This window comes from Prinia subflava, chromosome 4, assembly GCF_021018805.1.
Source record: "Prinia subflava isolate CZ2003 ecotype Zambia chromosome 4, Cam_Psub_1.2, whole genome shotgun sequence".
Lineage (NCBI taxonomy): Eukaryota > Metazoa > Chordata > Aves > Passeriformes > Cisticolidae > Prinia > Prinia subflava.
In genome coordinates this window covers 67,290,404-67,308,606 of record NC_086250.1, presented here as the reverse complement: position 1 = coordinate 67,308,606, position 18,203 = coordinate 67,290,404, and the positions used below count along the sequence as shown (strand labels likewise).

Sequence of the window (18,203 nt, the reverse complement as noted above, 5' to 3'; positions counted from 1 at the left end):
CTTGGCATGCAGATATTTGACCTGCCTCCCCAAACCTGTGTCCTCATGGCTATCTCTGACTGAGGTGCAATTTGGTACCCAGGTCACAAATACAGCAGCTCTAATCTCAGTTCCTGCCACTAAGTCACAGAGAAAAGCTCTGCAAGTCAAAGGAAGAGGGGAAAATATGCAAGGGAGAAAGAACCATGGCAGAAAGTTAATGGATTTCATGAAAAACCAATCAGCAACCCAGTAAACCATAAAGCGCCCTGAGAATTACATTGTAAAAAAAAAAAAAAAAAAAAGAAAAAGAAAAGAAATATTTGAACACAGCAATGACACTGCTTCTACTTTGATTTTACAGATGCCTTTGAGCTAGAGAGCTCACCCCAATCTGCTAACATTAATTACATTTGTACTGCACTGCTCTGGAGGAGATGCCAAGAGAGTGATTTCATAGGTGAACAAAGGAGTCACAGCCTGCTGTGCTGACACCCTGACCATCACACAGCAAATCACACAACACGGCTTTGCTGCTGTGACCCAGCACATCCCTAACACACAGCACCCTCTGACAGCACCCCTGGCGTCCTCCAGGCAGGATAGGGAAGAGGAAGGAGGGCAAATTTGATAAGAATTTTGCTTCCTGCCCTCCACAGACCCTCTGTGACACTGTGGGCACCAAGTCCCACTCACCATCTATGATCAGGGAGGCCCTCTGGGTTGGCTTCTTCCCAGATTTGATGCGATACTCATTGATGGCATTCTCGATCTCCTGCAGTTTCTTCAGGGCATTCAGGTAGGATGTCTTCCTCTGCTTCTTCAGCTTTTTGCTGACGTTTGGGTCGCTCGCCAGGCGCCGCGCCGCCTCCGTGATCTGGGACTGAATGGCAAATTCCCTCTCCAGGCGCTCCAGCTCTGCCTCCTGCCGAAAGGAAAGTGGATTCTGGTTAGCACCAGTCTCTGAGCCCACCTATGTGGAAGCTCTCTAGAACCTGACCAGTGGCCTCCAACAAAGCCTCTCCATCAGCAAAACATCCAGAGCACACCCATCTTGCCTTCACCTGCTCTCTGAAGTGCCTGGAAGAACAGCTAGTGGAAGGCACGACCCATACAAGGAGCACATGTGTGCTCCAGCCCTAAGCCTGATGTGCTGTTTGACTTCTCATGCAGTTCAATATGGCCAAGTTCAACGGTGCTCTACTACACATCATCCTTTTACATCCATCTGTGGGTCCCAACTCCCTCTAACCTGCTCCTTCTCCCTGTTTTCTAAGGGAGAAACCATCCTACCCTTCCAAATCTTTTTTTTTGTCTGTATTTAAGCCCCATTTGATTTCACTGCTATGTATTGATGCAAACTCACAGCTTTAACCCCCCTGACAGGTTTGCTTGGCACACACCAAACACTCTGGGGTAAAACTGGGCAAAGATGGGTTAAGTCCTCCCCAGTGTATGGCTGTCAGAACCCAGGGGTGAATATGAGCTGAAGTAATTATGGGCTGCTGCAACTGATGACACCAGAAAATTGTCTCCTCCAGTTACCAGCCAGGAGGGTGATCTCAGAGCCAGCAGTGTGTAACACCAAGCTCTCTGTATGCCAGAAAAACCAGTGCTCTCAGCGTTAGCCCTTGCAGGGCCTCAGCTGAGTTTTTAAATACAATCAGGTGTACCCTGGAAGCTACCAATCCATTTTTGGTTATCCTCCAAAGTCAAGGGACTTAGGACAATTTGTGCCAAAGCATAAGCTGATATAGAGCTTCCCAGTCTAGGGCACAGGACCCCAAGCTGTGAGCTTCAAAGGGCTTTGCTAATCTGCAACGGATCTGGCTACCTCCCCCAGCTCAATGGAATTAGTCTGCTAAAAAGAGAAATGCAGTACTTTGAAAATAATAAAAAAAAAAGACAAGTTTTTCTACTTTTAGTGAATGGTGAGACAGTAATATATTCATGGAGATCCCCATTACACAAGTTCAAATCCTCTCTTTGTTCAGCAGCAGTGTAAGAGCTGATGCTGTGGGATTTAATCAGATTGAAGGTGTTCTCTGAAGTTTTTACTCTGGGCTTCTTAAAAAATATACCTTTGCTATCAGTGGTGAGTCAGCATTGCCTTAAAACTATAATTAACATTTCCCTCACTTCACTGAAGACTGAACCCACCTTCTGTCTTTTTAACAGATCCTTTTTTGCTTTGAAGACTTTATGAACTCTGTTAGTGCCAGACTTATTAAAAGTGAACTTGACACCACGGGGTTTTAAGGCCTGGAACCTGATTCATCATCTTCTGGTAAAAGCCTTTCCAGAGTCAGGAATTACAGATCAGGTAAAGGTGGTTACCAAGAAAAAAACTAGGACCCTTCCCTGCAAGTCTTGCTCTGACAAAGGTCTTGCTAAAAGTATGGTGATTTTGATGTGCAAGCTGTCATTTCAGACCTTCACAGATTCAGCTCTAAATCATTCAGTGTATCCTAGGAAAAATATATTAATTTTCCTCCTGTCCATAATTGTCTATTTTCCTCCAGTGAGGCCCCTATAAATAAAGCCCTAGGAAATGAGAGCTATCATCTGCCTTCAGATGGAAGTGCCTTGCTTCAGGTCCTTGTCACAGCTAGTAATTTCAGTCCTGGATTTTACGTGGTTGAGGGAATATTTCACCTTTTGTTTTAAATTGATTTTCCAGTGTTTGCACTTGCTGAAAAGTGTCTGAAAACCATTGCTGGCCTCCCTAAACGCTTTCAAACTGGCAGCCAAACAGAGCTCAACATCATTCTTCCAGAACAGAAATTTATGGTTTTCAACGCAGCCTTAAAATTTGACAGACGAAGAGAGAGGTAGAGAAAAGCTGAGTCAGCGTGTTTGGATTGCTAAAAGGCAGAGTGCCTGCACTGGGGAGGAGCTGCTCTGCCTTCCTGCTCTCCCCACCTAACCTTGCCACTGGAGTATGGAGATTCCTCACCCCAAAATCTGCCCTGTAGCAATAGGAGCTGGGGAAGCTGGAGATCAGGTTATAGCTGAGCAGCCAACAGACTGCAGGGGTTTTAGGAGTAATTCAGCTAAGACATGCTTCCCTTTGAAAAGCTTAATTAAATGTGCTAGTTCATGAATATTTGACTGCGGTGGAATTCCTCTCCCAGGCTCCATTGAGAACAAAACTAAAGAGCTCCAGCTGTTTATTTTTTCAGCAGAAAGAAAATGCCAACAAAACGACAAACAGTTAATTCCCTGGCTAAACTGAGCCTCAAACCACACAGTTGCACCAGCTTCAGTCTCTCCTCCTACAAAAATAAAAAGGAAACTCAAGACTGGAATATGCACAAGTGTCTTGAGACAAATGTGCCTCCACAGACAATAGTTGTTCTGTGAATCTGGTCCTGCCTTACAGCTGCTGCAGGCCTGTTTTCACAGCCACGGTTCAGGGCACTGACCCAGCACATTGTGGGAGCAGGGAAGGGAACAAACACTCCCTGGCAAACTTAGAAAAATGTAACTCCAGCTCCCCATAGGTAGGGATGAAGGCTCTTTTGTTTAAGGAGTGGGGAGCAAAATGCTTTTATCTTGCAGGGCTGAGATGGATAATGGTGATGCTTTTCTCCCTGGTTAGAGGGGGCCTGAATTTGGATTGCTACTGGAGTGGAAAGCAAGCGGCAGTTTGCAAAAACAAGACAGGCAGAAGCAGGGCTCAGATGGCTTGGGGAGCTCCTGATATGCAACCTGCTCACACAAATCACTGCACTTTGTCACCAGATCACAGGCACTGCCATGGTCCAGCTGGTCACCCAGGCTATTTCTGTTACCTCTAGCAAAGCAAGGGCTGAACCTCAAGCATTTCACCTTTACTCTGAGTCTGAAGTCCCCAACTCTCTCACTGCTTCCCCATTCTGATGGATATAAAAACCCAGATGGGTACTGTGAGAAATTACAGTAATTTAAACCAAAAACGACCGTGGGACTGATGGCTCCTGTGTGATGCTCAGTGGACATCTCAGAGACCTGAGGTAGGGACACGGGTCTGGAAAGGAAGGGCACAGCCTCACCTCTCCCTTAGGCAGGATTTTCTGCTCATCCAGTTTAAAGGCAGTTCCTATTCTTCTCCTTACAATAGGTGGCTCCTCCCCAGGATCCAGGGGGTATTCTCGTGGCAGCTTTCCTGTGAGCTCCTGTAAGCAGAAAATGCTGTTAGTACTCTGGGAAATCCTGCAGCAAAGCAAAGCACACCACCACTGTGACCCTAAAATGACAGGTATTCATTAACAACATATCCAGTTCAGCCAGCTGGTAAACACACAGGAGAGCACCCAGCCCTGCAAACTCAGAACCTGACACTGAGGGTGGGGACCTCTTCTCTAACCTGTCCATGAATACAAATCTTTGTGGCCTGCCCTGGGCAGGTCTGTAAGTGGTGCCCATCCCTAGGGTGTCACGGCTGAGGCTGAGCAGGCTTGCAGCACACAAGCTTTCATCTCTGCTGCAGGGTGAGCAGGAACCAAGAGCTCCTATCTGCTGAGCTGCTTTTGAGAGGGGTGAGCAGAGCCGAGAGCCTTCCTGCAGGATGCAGGTCTGCTGAGTCAGAAAGCTGCAGTGGTTACAGCCCTGTAGGTTATGACCTGCACAGAAAAACATTCCCACCTGATTCATGATGTGTCTGAGAGGAATGCAGTGGAAATGGTCACTAAAAGCACTGCCTGGTACCTCATTACCTGTCTGATAACACTTCATGTATTAGAGTGCCTTCCAAACCCAAATGATGTCATGGGCAGCTTTGGAGCAATTATTAGCTTATACTCTGTCAGACTGATGGAGTTATTTGCAAAGATATGTTCAAAATCTGAAGCAAACCTCACAGAATTTCAGAATACATGGACCACAGGAAGAAGCACAATTACTGATGTTAATGCTGTGGGGTTTTCCCCCCCAGACTACACAATACAGGCACACATATCTGAACTGAAGGCATTGAACTGCCTACAGAAAAATGCAGGAGCCTGACAACCAACACAGCCCCAACTACTTGTACTCAAAAGTCTCCCCATGAAGGACAAAAGGCTTTTGTGTTCCTTAGCATCAGCCTTGAGAGGATCCAGCTGGCAGAGTAACCTAAATCATCTGAATCCCAAAGAACAGCAGCTGACCTTAATGCGAGTGTGGGTGCACAGCCCAGTCCCTGCCTGCCCTGGCCTCTCCCCCACTCCCTAATGGGGTTTTTCTTTCTTTTCAGGTCACTAGAAAACAAGGACCTGGCCTTTTCAAGTCTTCCCTTTAAGCAATTCCCAGCAAAATGGGTTTGCAGCAGAGCTCTGTGTTGATGTGCACAGCCCTTTATTGCGAGAGGCATGGCTGCAATGTCTCAGAGTCCTGCTCTGCATCATCCCTCCAGCCCTGCGGGGTTATTTCAGTTTTTCTTTCAAAATGTGTTTCCTGTACTGAGATGTGGCTCTAAGCACTGCACTGAGACACAGGTTCCTGTATCCTGAGGGCAACAGGGTCATTTTCTTTATAACTCCTAATGTGATATGAAGCAGGGCAGTGGGTAAAGAGTTAATCTTCTGTAAAATCTGTAAAGATCAGAGCAGAACAAAATGAATGTGGGCTACCATGCTGCCTCCACAAGCTAAAAAGCATTCAAAGCACGATCATGAAACGTAATCTAAATTAATAAGTAACTGGAGTAGTGATGGCCTGAAGTAACCTGATGCCAACATTATGAATGGTTCTGGCCATGCTTTTTTAATTATGCCCCCACTTTTAACTCTTTTTTATCTTCTGGTTTGCCACCTTCTCCCTCTGTTTTGGCCATCCCAGGCCAAAGCAGAAAGGATGAAGGGCAGGTTAGAGGAAACTTTCAACTACCAGCTGCTGATGGATGAGCTGTAGGGTTGCAAGATGGGGTCAGGTTCCAAGTGTCCATTAACTGCCTCTCTCAAATCACCTATGGAAAGCAAGAACACTTCCTACCAGCTCTTAACGTGCTGACAGATGGGCTCTGGCCAGCCTTGCCACAGCACATTAAGGAGTTATTGCTCCTCATCCCCTGCTCCCAGCCCCAGAGGGAGCTTTTGCCTGCATCCTGGTTGCTCCTGAAGTGCTGAGGCTGCACCAAAACCAGGGCTGGGGTTAAAGGGAAGGCACTGGGCTGTGAGCTCCTGCAGCTGTGGCACAGACACATCTTCCCCTGCATCCGGTGCTGCTGTAAGGATTAGTCATCAGCAGTCAGGCAGGGTTAGCTTAGGGTAGTAAATTCCTCTGGGCCAAGTAGAGCCTTCAGGCCTTGACTGTCAGCCCCTGAAGAGCTGTGATTTTTTCCTGTGAATGATCTCAGCTCAATGGACTTAGAGATTGGATCTGGTCCTGTGACCTTTTTCAGCACAAGTTGTTTGCTGAAAGCAACCAGGACTTTTCAGGTGGGAAGGGATTGCTCCCATGGAGTAAATAACGGGAACAGGGGGAGCAGAGATTTCTTCTGATGTTCTTTGTTGAGAGGTATTTCCCCAACTTGCTCTTTTTAGCATTAAAACTATACATTAATTGAAACAAAGTGCATTGAAACATGAATCAATGACCCATTTCTACCATTTTTGTCTAAAGGTAGATACACATCAAACATTAAGCAAGAACTGGAAGATCTCTGTGCCCCTGTCTGCAGCCAGCTTCCTGTTGTGTTACATGTCACAATTTGTTATTAAAGTCAGATACACAGGCCTGGTAACCACGGGAGGATTGCTGAATGACCTGACTACACTGGCTGCTAATCTCCACACACAGCTGCAGAGTTGTGATTTCCCCAAACATTAAATTGATCACTAAATGGCCTCCTGTGTAAATGAGCAGGTGAGTGGGGAAGGTCATGAGTTCCTGAGCTGTCCTGCAGGACCTGGGATGAGCACAGGGTTTCCTCTTTGCAAGGTCTGCCACCACACTGGCATTCCTTTCCAGCAGTGCCAGAGCTGACTGGATGAAGGCAATCTGCATGGAGCAGATGAGACTGTGTGTGCTGTATGGCAGAGCATGCCCAGAGAACAAAAACATGTAAAGTTGGGCCTGCTTCAAGAAGGAAGGGTGCCAACCTCGGGGGTTTTTTTGCTTATGGAGTCAAAAGTCTCTGAGAAGTGATGACCAGCACATAGAACAGCCTTCCTATGGCATTTAGGTAGCAGAATATTCTTATCAAAGTTAATAAGAAGCCTGGCTGAATGCAACTTATTCACTGTTTCAAAGAACAGACATGGGTGCTGAGCACCCTCCTTGCCCCAAGCCACCTGTGTACCCAGCTGATTTGGGGTCCCCCTCTCTGAGAGAAAAAAGCCCTGGACTTTGCAATCTGGAGTTGAAACAGTTGGATCTCCCTGAGGCCATTGTACAACGTGTTTTGTAAGAGGTGACTGTGGAAGGAATCTCATCTCCTGACCCCACCCCACCTCCAAACAACAAGCATGCTATAACAAAGCAAGAAGCAAAGTGTTCCAGTTATAAAATGTCCACTGCCTACCGCTTCCCGCAGGCACAGTTTCTTTAGCTCTTCCAAGCGTTGGCGCAGCGTCTCTTCCAAAGCTTCTTGCCTGGACTTCAGAGCAGCCAGCATGTCTTTCTTGGCAGACTGAGAACTGTCTGACTCTTGGGAACCTGTCAATAAACAATGATTTCACTAGGCCAGCTGACAGCAGAATACACATCTGGAGTGCCTGTGATTTTACCAAAGCCTGGATGCAGTCCTTCCAAAAAGAAATCGGACTATGACATGAAGCAGGTGTTACCCAGTCATGTTTGTTTACAGCAAATCCTTAATGTTTAAGCTAACAGTCAGAGATTTGACAGTGGAGCACATAAAGACATTTGTAATCATTACCTGGAAAAGTAAAAGGAGCAAAATAAGATCTTAGAGGAAACCCACATACAATTCCCATGAAAGCTCCCAATGGCAAAGTACAGTTTACAAAGCCCTGGAGACGCATTTTTTGGAAATTAAATCTAGGAGAAGCCATTTGACAATACAGCCTACTTCTTAAGAATTGCAATTATCCTAGTAGCAAACATGTAATTCAATCCACTTACAGGACCTGTTCTATGGAAGACTGTAATGGAACAAAATTACCTAGCAAGATTCCTGTAAAATACACACACACACACAAAAAAACCCACAACCCAACCATGGCTCATTCTGAAATAGTAGCTGTTTCTTGTGAAGATGTAGGTTGAGATATTTAACTGCATGTCCAAATGGCTTGGCTTTTCAAGTGGCAATTACCAGCAACTCCCACTAAAGTAGGAGGACTGTGCTCAGTCAGACTCTGTTGCTCAGATGTCATGACAACATTTGTAATTTCAGCTCTTCAGGGGAACTTCTTGATGAAGTAATCTCATCCTTTGTCGCTACGTTTGCCCCACATACAATAAAGGATAGATATTCTCCTTATCCCTCCTTTTGCTGCTGGTGTATCAATAGAAACTTTTTTTTTACAGCAGTGACCTGTTCCCTGCCCCTCTTGAGCAATGGCACAGAGAAAGCAGACCTTTACTATCTGCAGGAGCTGGATACAACAGGATGCTACATGGAATTTTCTGTGCACCTGTCATCAGCTGGGGATTAGAGGGGGCTCCTAGATACATTTGCAGCTTGGCCTCCATGCATTCAGTGAAAACACCCAGCCCAAGGAGGTTGAAAAAGCTGCTATTTCAAAGAGCTTTGGAAGGAGTCTGGGAACAATTCTTTATTTTGGCATCAAAACAGTGAGATTTGTGCTTTCAGCTTCATCTTTCATTGCTACTATTCCAGCAGACCATTAAAGCTAAACTGAAAGAGGATTGAGGCAAAAATTGCCACAAAACAGTTCTGTATTGGCTCAGGGGGAGCAGAGAATCTCACAGATCTTTTCCACCAGTATTTTCTGCAGTTTTATAAAGGAAGATAGCTGGCATTTATTCAATGAAATACCACTCTGCTTCCTTAAATCTTTTACTGAGTTGTCCTGAAGTGGGGGTGGTGGAAGAGACCTCTCTAAAGGTCAGCCAGGCTGAGCATTATCAGACAAAGGAGGAGAACCTCACAGTGAGATTCTTGTGTAATTGCTGTAGTCATCCTCATTTTATTTGTGTTTGCCCTCATAAAGCAACAAAACTCAACTCTCCAGACACCTTTGTGCTGGAAGAACTTGATGGGACCTTCTGGAGGAGTCCTGTATTTGCACTGGTAGGGAAACTCCTCTCCAGCACTAAGTAATTCTTAATATTAACTCTGGTGAGCAGTTACTAGCTAAACTGAAGTGCTGAATTTCTTCATGGACTTGTCAACAAACTGCCAAGTCCCAGTAAAAAGTTGCTCATGATTCCAGCAGATGTTTTGAACCTTTTTCTTTTATGACAACTTTAATGACCTGTGTTTTCCTTTCAACTGCTCTTCCCCTTTCCTTCCTACACGCCAGCCTCAGATTTATTTTTAAAAGCTATTCTTTTCTGCTGTGTGAGTTGCCACAGCAGCTACACAGAAATATTTACAAGCATATGAACAGTCTGGCCAGACCCCTGTGCTGATTCGGGGTATGCCCACAAGAAGGAAACAAAAGGCTTCTGGCTAAGCTGGTAGGGACCCAAATCAAGCCCAGACAGTTCACAGCATCTGCTCCAGCTGTGCTTTCCCTGTGTGAGAACCATGCTGGTCTTAACCCTGACCAATGGTACACATTGGACCCTGTAATTGGTACACATTTTATCCACTGAGTGCTCATTTTGTCATCTTTTTCACTGCTCCCAAAAAACAAAGGAACTGGAGGGGACCTGGAAGTGCACTGTCACATTCTGAGTGAAGCAATGGGGTTACTGCTGAAACAAACCAAAGTCATCTGCTCATTGGCACTAATGTTTGGGTTTGAATTTTTATTTAAAAGCTGAATAATTTTGCAGTGTATTATTAGATTTTTATCAGCTGGATTCTCTGCTCGTTCTCATGGGTGAAAAGCAAATGGAAACTTGATCAGCCAAGAGAACCACACCTGTATGAGATGACTGGAAATGACAGAGAACAGTTCTTTGGCTTGCTGGATGCCTATGGCTTCCATTAGAGGCTCTTTATTTATAAATACGTATCAATCCTACCTTGAATAAGGCTGTGATCAGAGATCCAGTTCTAAACCCAGTGGCAATTGACCCAAAAATGCCAGGACAAATCAAAGTACCGTAAAAAGAACCAAGAAATAATCAAAAGACCAGCACAAACCAAACCAATCAAGCACTTACTACCTTAAATAAGCCTTGATGTGGTCACTGAGTCATGTCTGCCCAATGCCTTCCAAAGGGGATCACCAACAGAGAAAAATCAGACCTGAGAAATCAGTTTTAACACAAGAGGCTCCTGCTGCGACAGAAATGGTTGACTGGGAGACTTTCTTAGGTGTTTTGTCTCCCACAATTAGGGTTAATTCCTAATGCAGTAAATGGGAGAAATGTTGCTGAAATATATAATTTTCCTGTACAGCATTTGAACCTTCTTGTGAAAATTAATTTTCAGCCTCCTTCCCATTTGCAGTGCAAGGATTTACCAAACTCTGCATCTTAACACACATTTCTGCAGAATCATTTGATGTCCCTAAAATTAAAAGGGTTGTGAAAATACACCAGGTAGCAGGCACAGAGCCTTCTCTCTGGTGGGCACCAAGAACCTGCTGAACTGGGGGCCGTTTTTATGTGTATGTGCCCTTTCTTTCTTAGCACACAGGATAGGACACAGGTCTTGGTAACCTAAATGTCCACTTAATGCCCTACTAATCTGGAAACAGTACTCATCTTCTGATACCCACATGGCCTCTCTGGGTGGCTTTTTCATCCACTGACATTCAGGAGAACATGAGCTGAGAAATGCAGGGGGAACATGCATTTCCATCTCCTTCTCCAGCAGAATTCATGGCTGAACTTCACCAACACTAATAGGCTGAGTTCTGCTCACTTCTATACTGGTGAGGTCAGGACAGTCCTGGTGATATTGAAGAGGACATGCAGCACATGGGTCACTCCCCTGAAGGATCTGGTCAAGTGTTATGCAGGTACAGGTCTGCTGGGGTCCAAGACAAGCTTTGCTTTAAAGTCTGGCAAAGACGTGAGACCAGACATCACTTTGGAGAGAAAAGTCCTACCAGTGACTCATTGTTTGTCCCTATTTCCTCCATCTACTGTAGTAGAGTGCTTGGAAAAGGGATAAATGAGAAGGATGAAAACAAGCAGGGAGGACAAATGGGATGTGAAGAGCAGAGAGAATCAAATCTTGATGATACCAGCTATGAGGCAAGAGGAGAAGAGATGCAATAAGGTGGTTGAGCAGCAGCAGCAGCAAGGCACAAGAACCCCTTCTCTATCTCATTCTCCAAGTCTCCTGCTCCAGGAAAACCATATCTAAATATGGCAAACCCCTCACGCTACATCCGGCTGCTGGCTCCAGCTCGCTGGCGTTTGGCTGAGGTCCCTGTGGAAGGCTGTCCCCGGAGCAGGGAGGGAAGTCTCCCCCACGCTCACTCCGTGCCAGAGCCGGGCTGACTCACCACCCCAGGATGTCAGCCCACAACTAGCAGCAGCCCCAGACAGCCCCTATCTCTGCTCTCTGCCCGACACGTGGGATTTCCTCGGCGGGAGGAGCTGCTCCCCACAGGATGCGCTGATATCCCGCGGGCGCCTCGTCCTCAGCAGCCCTGGCGCTCGCGGGCCACGCGGGTGCTGCTCCTCTGCCCCAGCACCCGTGGGTGCTCCAGCTGGGACACAGCCCTCTGGACAAAGCGGGGCCTGGAACTGCCTGGCTGTGCTCTGTTGGGGCGTTTCCAGACGTAAACAGGCCCCTGCACAGGAAACTCCTCTGCTGCAGAAGGAACAGCGCTCAGGGGCTGCGGGCTCCTTGAGTGCGCCTGCAGAGCTAAAGCAGAGATGCTCCTCTGGGGTGTCTGCTCTGCCCACAGAGATGGAGAGGGTAGTCTGGGGTTCAGTCCAACCATAAACCAGTGACTACGGGGCTCCTCACTAGCTTGGAGACCTGCAGAGCTCTTATGGCATGGACTCCAAAGGAAAAATCCACCTTAGAAACCAAAAATCCACCTTAGAAACCAAACCAAACTTTGTTTGGTTCTGCTCGCTTTGATTTGGTTCTGCTCGCTTTGATTTGGTTCCTGCCTGTGTGAAAGCAGAGCTTTCATTCACAGGCAAATCTTTACCCAGATGTCCAGGGATGGCCCACAGATCCTGAGCAGAAGATCCCTGAGCTAAATCACAGCAGCCCACTGTCCTAGGGAAGCCTTTCAGATCCAAAATGAGGACAGAATTTAGAGTCAGCTTGTCAGAAATGGATTTGGGCATCGAAATTACAAATCTGCAGTGGACAGCCTGAGATCAAGAGCGTGGGAAAAATGGAGGAACTGAGGCTTTCTTTGGTCTTGAATTGCTGAGATCATGAGGAAGCCACTTCCCAGTGTAAGACTCCATCTCCCCTCTGCTGTCTCCTGAGACTGTAAGTGATGTGGGGCAGCGTCTGCCTTGTACTGCACAGCAGGATCTTCTCCAGACAGTGTGACAGCTGGAAGCAACAACAAACTTTTCCTTGCAGACTTGCTGCAAGCCCAGGGGAGACATGCCAGTTTTGGCATGCTCCACATGGTGCTGACAGCCCCTCCAGTGAGGAGGAGTGAGATGGAGGGAGGAAATGACTACAAGTAATTTTCAGAAAAAAAAAAAAAGACAGAATAGTAGGGAAGTGGGGGCAAACAGAGATTCAGTCCTGACCTTGTGATTTCAAGTCACTTGAGCTATTTATAGCCTGGAAGTCTACTGTGGCCACTTAATCATTTGCACTTATTCTCTCCAGTGTGCAGGCTGTACTGCGATAACCCATCATTGTTGTGGTTGTGTGCCGATAATCTTTGGCACAATGGGAGGAAACACAGAGCCTGGGACAGAGCCAGTGACTGTGCCCAGTGGGACAGACAATGAATGTCCCCTCCCATCCAGTGGGACAGGGATGGGCCACCTCCAGCGGCTAGACTCGAGGGAAGGAGATCTTGGAGCAGAGGGGTCTGAGTGTGGAAGCAATCCAGGGTTTCCAATTCCTTGGACCCTGATCTCTGCCAGACATGACCTCTCAATACTCTCTTGTAGCTGCAGCAAGCTCTGCAGCTCTCCTCAACATTTTGGGGAGAGCCCTGTCCTCAGAGCTAGCAGGATGTAACTTCTGAAGAAAGGAACACAGAGGGAGCTGTGCTTGCCTGGCCCACCAGCAGCACCTTGACAGAAACAGAAGTTCACACAGTGCTATGAAGGCACCCAGGTAGGCAGATCCACCTACCCAGGACTGCAGAAATGACTCAGCTGTCAATGAACTCTGGGTGGGTCTAGTCACTAGTGCAATTCTGATGAGTCTACAAGTCCTGTGCTCAGCCAGAAAGGTGAAGGGAGCACAAAAGTACAGAAATAAAAGCACGGGCAGCTCACAGTTTGGAATTTCCAAACAATTAACCCTGATACATGCTGGACCTACACCAGCTTTTCTGGGCCTGATTTTTTGCTGGCTCTCACATGGCTACTGCTCTCTCCAGGTGTAAGAGCAGAAGCAGACCCCAGTGCTTTTTTTTCCAGGAACACAAGAAGTCCACATATTAACATGGAAACAGGATTACTACCAAGCAGCTCTCACAAACTTAGGAATGGTGCCCAGGAGGCTGAGATCTTGGAAAGACCTTAAGAACTTTCTTGGGGTACTTAACATTATTTACTTTCCAGCAGGAGAGCTGGAAAAAATGCCAAACAAACAAAGGCTTCCAACAATCCGACACCCATCTGGAAGCAGCTGAGCTACTGCAACTCCCCAAGCGATGGGAGGCACAGACAGTGGATTGTGTACTTTGTCAGAAAGACCTCAGGAGTAGAAAGGCAACTCTGTTTGCAGGCAAGGCAAGGAATTGCACAGCAAGCAGCTCTGGAAGCACTGCACTTTTTAACCCCTTGCTGAACATTTTCCAAGCAGGGTTTTAGAGACATGAAGGATACAGTGATGCAAAGCTAATCTATTACATCAGTGTGGGCTCAGTTTTAAAGCATTTGCATTCTTAAGAGGGGTTCTTCCTTTGCCCAAGCCTGAGAAGGTTATTCTCTGCTGTTACACATCTCAACATACTTGGTTTTGCTAACTTGATGTGATGCTTAACAGAAGGTATTTAATTGTCTGAAACTGTTAATTACAGTGACACCAGAAACCTTGCCCTCCTGAAGAGCTCACCTAAGCAGCTTCAAGCTCTTTGCTAAACATCAATTCAGGCTTTAAGCCTGCAGTGACATTTATCACTGTTTTACACACAGCTTGCCTGGTTCACTGACAGAAGAGTATCGAAGAGTCACAACCTCCTGACTCCCCTTCTCCAGTACTTCTCTCCTCCTGCTCTAGCTCTCCCCTGCATCACCTTCCCTTTGGTTTCTCTCACACATGCCATCTTCCTCACACAGGAAAGTGCTCTAAGCCACAACAAGAAACTTTCAGGACCCTGGCACTAGTTTGGTTGAGTGCTAGGGAATACTTCTGTTGAGCCTAGGACAGCAGCCAAACCCCAGCAACAGAGAGGCAAAGCAGATGTGCACTTGGTGAAGAAGACACCCTGTCTCAACAATTCTGAGGAACATAACCAGTTCCCAGCCTCAGTTTCCCTTGAGCTGCACCAGGTGACTGCTTCTCCACTGCTAGCTGGGCACTCCTTCACAAACCCATCTACCTCAGGATAAGGTGGGTACCAAGGGATGTTTAGGGTAGAAATTGCAAAGACAGCCCAGGTTTCAGCTGGAAATGGAGAGGTTGGAGATGACATCCTGAAGTCAAGGAGGAAATGAGTGGTGGTAGAGAGAGAGGGGGAGGTTGCTGCCTGTGTTGTTTGTGAAGCAACGTGCTGAGAGATGGACTGCCACCTGGACAGACAGAAAGGCTAAAGGGAAGTGACTTTCATTTCTGCAGTGCAGCTTCTGGCTGCTCCCCATTATACCATGGCCATGGCCCTCCCACCATACTCCCTCCAGTTACAGGACAAAGGACCTACCTGATGACAGAAGACTCCCACTGCTTCCGCTGATAATTTTGCCTTTACTCCCCATGTTGGCCAGCTTTGAGGTCTTGAGGGTTCCAGTTTCAGTCAGGTCAATCGCAATCTCACTCAGGCTTCTTGCAGCATGAATCTTGGACTGGAGGTGGACACAGGAGTTAGTAATGAGCTAACGCCTCTTGAAAGTTCATAGAAGGAAAAAGACCTCTTGCCGTGGCAGGAAATAGGCCTCCACAGCAAACTTGGATTATTTTACAAGAATAGAAGCAACCTGGCACAGTATCCACTGCTGTACTTTATACATTCTTCAGTGGGTACAATTCTGGCATCGCTTCCTGTTGTTTGGGTTTTTCTCTGCTTTGCCATGCACATTTTTCTCTCTTAAACAAAGGATGTATGGAGTCACTGTTTTACCACATACAAGAAGAAACCTTCAGAAATGGCATCATAATAACCTGCTGAAAAGCTCAAAGGCTAAAGACCTTCTCTAGCATCTAAAGGAAGCCAGAAAGGGCCTTCACAAGTCAGCAATAAGCTTTGGAACAAGACACAGTGAGGGCATGGCTTAAATGGGATGTCATGAGAAGCTGGAAGAAAATACTGACAGGAAAACACATTCAGGTTATTGTTCAGACTAACAAGCTCCATGCAATGCCCCTACTGTGAGGGACCTCTCCAAAGCATTAACATTAATCTAGCACGAAACAACAGCCAGCTCAGCTCAGTAACTGGCCACATTAGGGCATGGCCATTGTTCCCCACCAAATGGCACCAAGATTGTTGCAATTTGGCATTACAAGAAAATAAATAATGCATAGTATGTAAACCTAGAGAATAGAGTAGAGTAGAGTAGAGTAGAGTAGAGTAGAGTAGAGTAGAGTAGAGTAGAATAGAATAGAATAGAATAGAATAGAATAGAATAGAATAGAATAGAATAGAATAGAATAGAATAGAATAGAATAGAATAGAATATTTCAGCTGGGATGGACCTCCAACAGTCATCTCAGCCCATTGCACAAATCTTACAAGCCCTGTGCTTCTGAGCTTCAACTAATCTTTCCTTGCAGGGCCACTGACCTGTAATTTTAATTTCTCAGAACACAGAAAGCTGTTGGCACATTTTGCCAACCCTCACCAACTGCAAGAAGAGTTTTATCCAAAAGGGGGTGAAGCCCCAGTTCAAGATCACTTGAGCATTCATCTCTGCACCTTCTCAAGGCCAGGAGAGACTCAGCTCAGGGACATCATTACTGTGCTAACAAATCAAAGCTGACTGACGTCCACATACCAGGGTGTGATCTGTTCCCACTGGAAATAACATGAAACAGGACAACAAGGAATGCTTGTCACAATGGGATTTTCAGAATTCACATCCTCAGGAAGAAGAAACCATTCCAACAAGAACTAAGCCTGAATTGATGGCTGAGTGCTCACCACTGAGCTTCTTAGTTCTGTTACTGATGTGCTGTGGGGCTTTGGGTAAGACACTTAAAGTTAAGTTCTTAGTGATCCCTGCCTCTGTTTGCATATCAATGAAATAATAAGGGAAGGAAAATGTCTCTCTGTAGCACACTGTATTTTTACGATTAATTTAAGTCTGGAAATGAAGACAGCATTGGGAAAGCCTTACACTGAAAACACCCTCAGAAGTATTATCATAATTTAATATTCTTGGGTATTCATAGGCTCCATCATTACCATTCCGAGGTACCCAAATGCCTCACAAGTTTATTTCCACAATAATCCAAATACCAGGGTGTGTGTTCTCACTTGTTAGCAAGAGTGAACAGTGCAGTCCTTGTGAGTGCAGAGGTTGAACTACCTGACAAAATACCAGAGCAAATCACTCAGCCAGTACTGGCCCTTTTCAACTAAGTTAGACACTGCAACCAGTCAGACACTTCTTATTTCCAGCAGTTCCTCCTTAAAATCAGCCCCAGGAGAAGGACAGCACTCTTTAGCTTCTTGGATCAGATGTTTCTGGTCAGAAACAAGGCCTGTGAAGCATCTTCTTCAAATAGTTCTGGACGGTTAGTTCCAGGTGAAGAGGAAAATCACTGCTTTAATCTAATGAGATTTCCTTCTACTGGTCTTGATAAGGAGCCTAAGCATGAACTGCTGTCTTGCTGCAATGTCAAACCTTTGGAGATAACAAGCCTTCCAACTGCCTTTGTCTTGCTGATAAATCCCCTGCAGGTGTACATGCACTGTATAACCCCACATATATGTAAGGTTATGTGTACTTCGTAAAGCCCCAGGAACAGCTACATTGAGCAAACCCTGTGCCTGCCTGACCCAACACACTGGGTCCTGTCAGAAAGGCACAAACTCATCGTCTACATGGCCAGATCCATCCCTCCTGCTCCATGAGGCAGTGGTTGTCCTGTTTTTGTAAGATAGTTACAGCAAACAGCCCTGTAGTTTATTTCCACTGCTTTTCAGAATGCAAATGAGGGCACACTCTGGCCCTACCTGTCTGACTGGGCACAAACCAAAGTGCTGACTGAAGGCAATGTGGCTGCTGTTGTGGCCCTGGCCAAGCCAGCAGTGGCTGGAAGTGTACCCTATATAAGGCAAATGAAAAGTTGATATAAGATCAAAGCCTGGCATCCCTGGAGCCAGGAGAGAGGGAAAACAAACCAGCAGACAGAGTGAGCAAGACAGAGTGAGCTTCCTCTGCAGAGGGTACAATTCAAACCTGCAGAAACCACAGAAGGTTTTAGATCTGATCACAGTTGTGCTAATGGTGCTCTGCACTGAACAGTGCAGACGAAACATTTCCTGAAAGGAATGGGGTTAATTTTCCCTGCTGCTCAGTCCCTGCTGCCTCTGCTGCCTCCAGCAATGCCAGTCAGCGTCGGGTGGTCTCGTGCATTGGACAGGCTCTCAGCAGCAGCAGGAATCAGAGCAGCAGCTCATTCCACACAGGCCACTGAGCAGCAGGCAGCATGAGGGCTGTGCAGGCTGTGTGCTGCAGCACAGCCCTGCAAAGCCGGGTTACACCCCATTAGTGCTCCCCCAGGCCCCGCAGTCCCTCCAGGCTCAGAAATCTTACAGCACTTAGTGCAGACCTGCCAAGTCCCATTTACAGGGAGGAAGACTGGCCCATTCACGAGTCATTTCAAAGCACAGGGCCAAACTGATCCCCAGTGCTGTTCTGACAGGGTCAGAGAGTGAAGAAAA

The 18,203-nt window shown here is 46.4% G+C and overlaps 1 protein-coding gene across 5 annotated transcripts in view; it reads right to left on the bottom strand.

Moving 5' to 3' along the window:
• FRMD4A (FERM domain containing 4A) overlaps window positions 1-18,203 on the bottom strand; it is a 275,338-nt gene that overhangs the window by 14,541 nt on the left and 242,594 nt on the right. For all 5 annotated transcript variants that reach the window (XM_063397024.1, XM_063397023.1, XM_063397022.1 and 2 more), the window contains exons 14-17: window positions 15,018-15,159; window positions 7,463-7,596; window positions 4,014-4,136; window positions 676-904 (exon numbers count right to left, since the gene is read on the bottom strand). In XM_063397024.1, coding sequence (XP_063253094.1) covers window positions 676-904; window positions 4,014-4,136; window positions 7,463-7,596; window positions 15,018-15,159 — 628 coding nt within the window. The remainder of the gene's footprint in view (window positions 1-675; window positions 905-4,013; window positions 4,137-7,462; window positions 7,597-15,017; window positions 15,160-18,203) is intronic.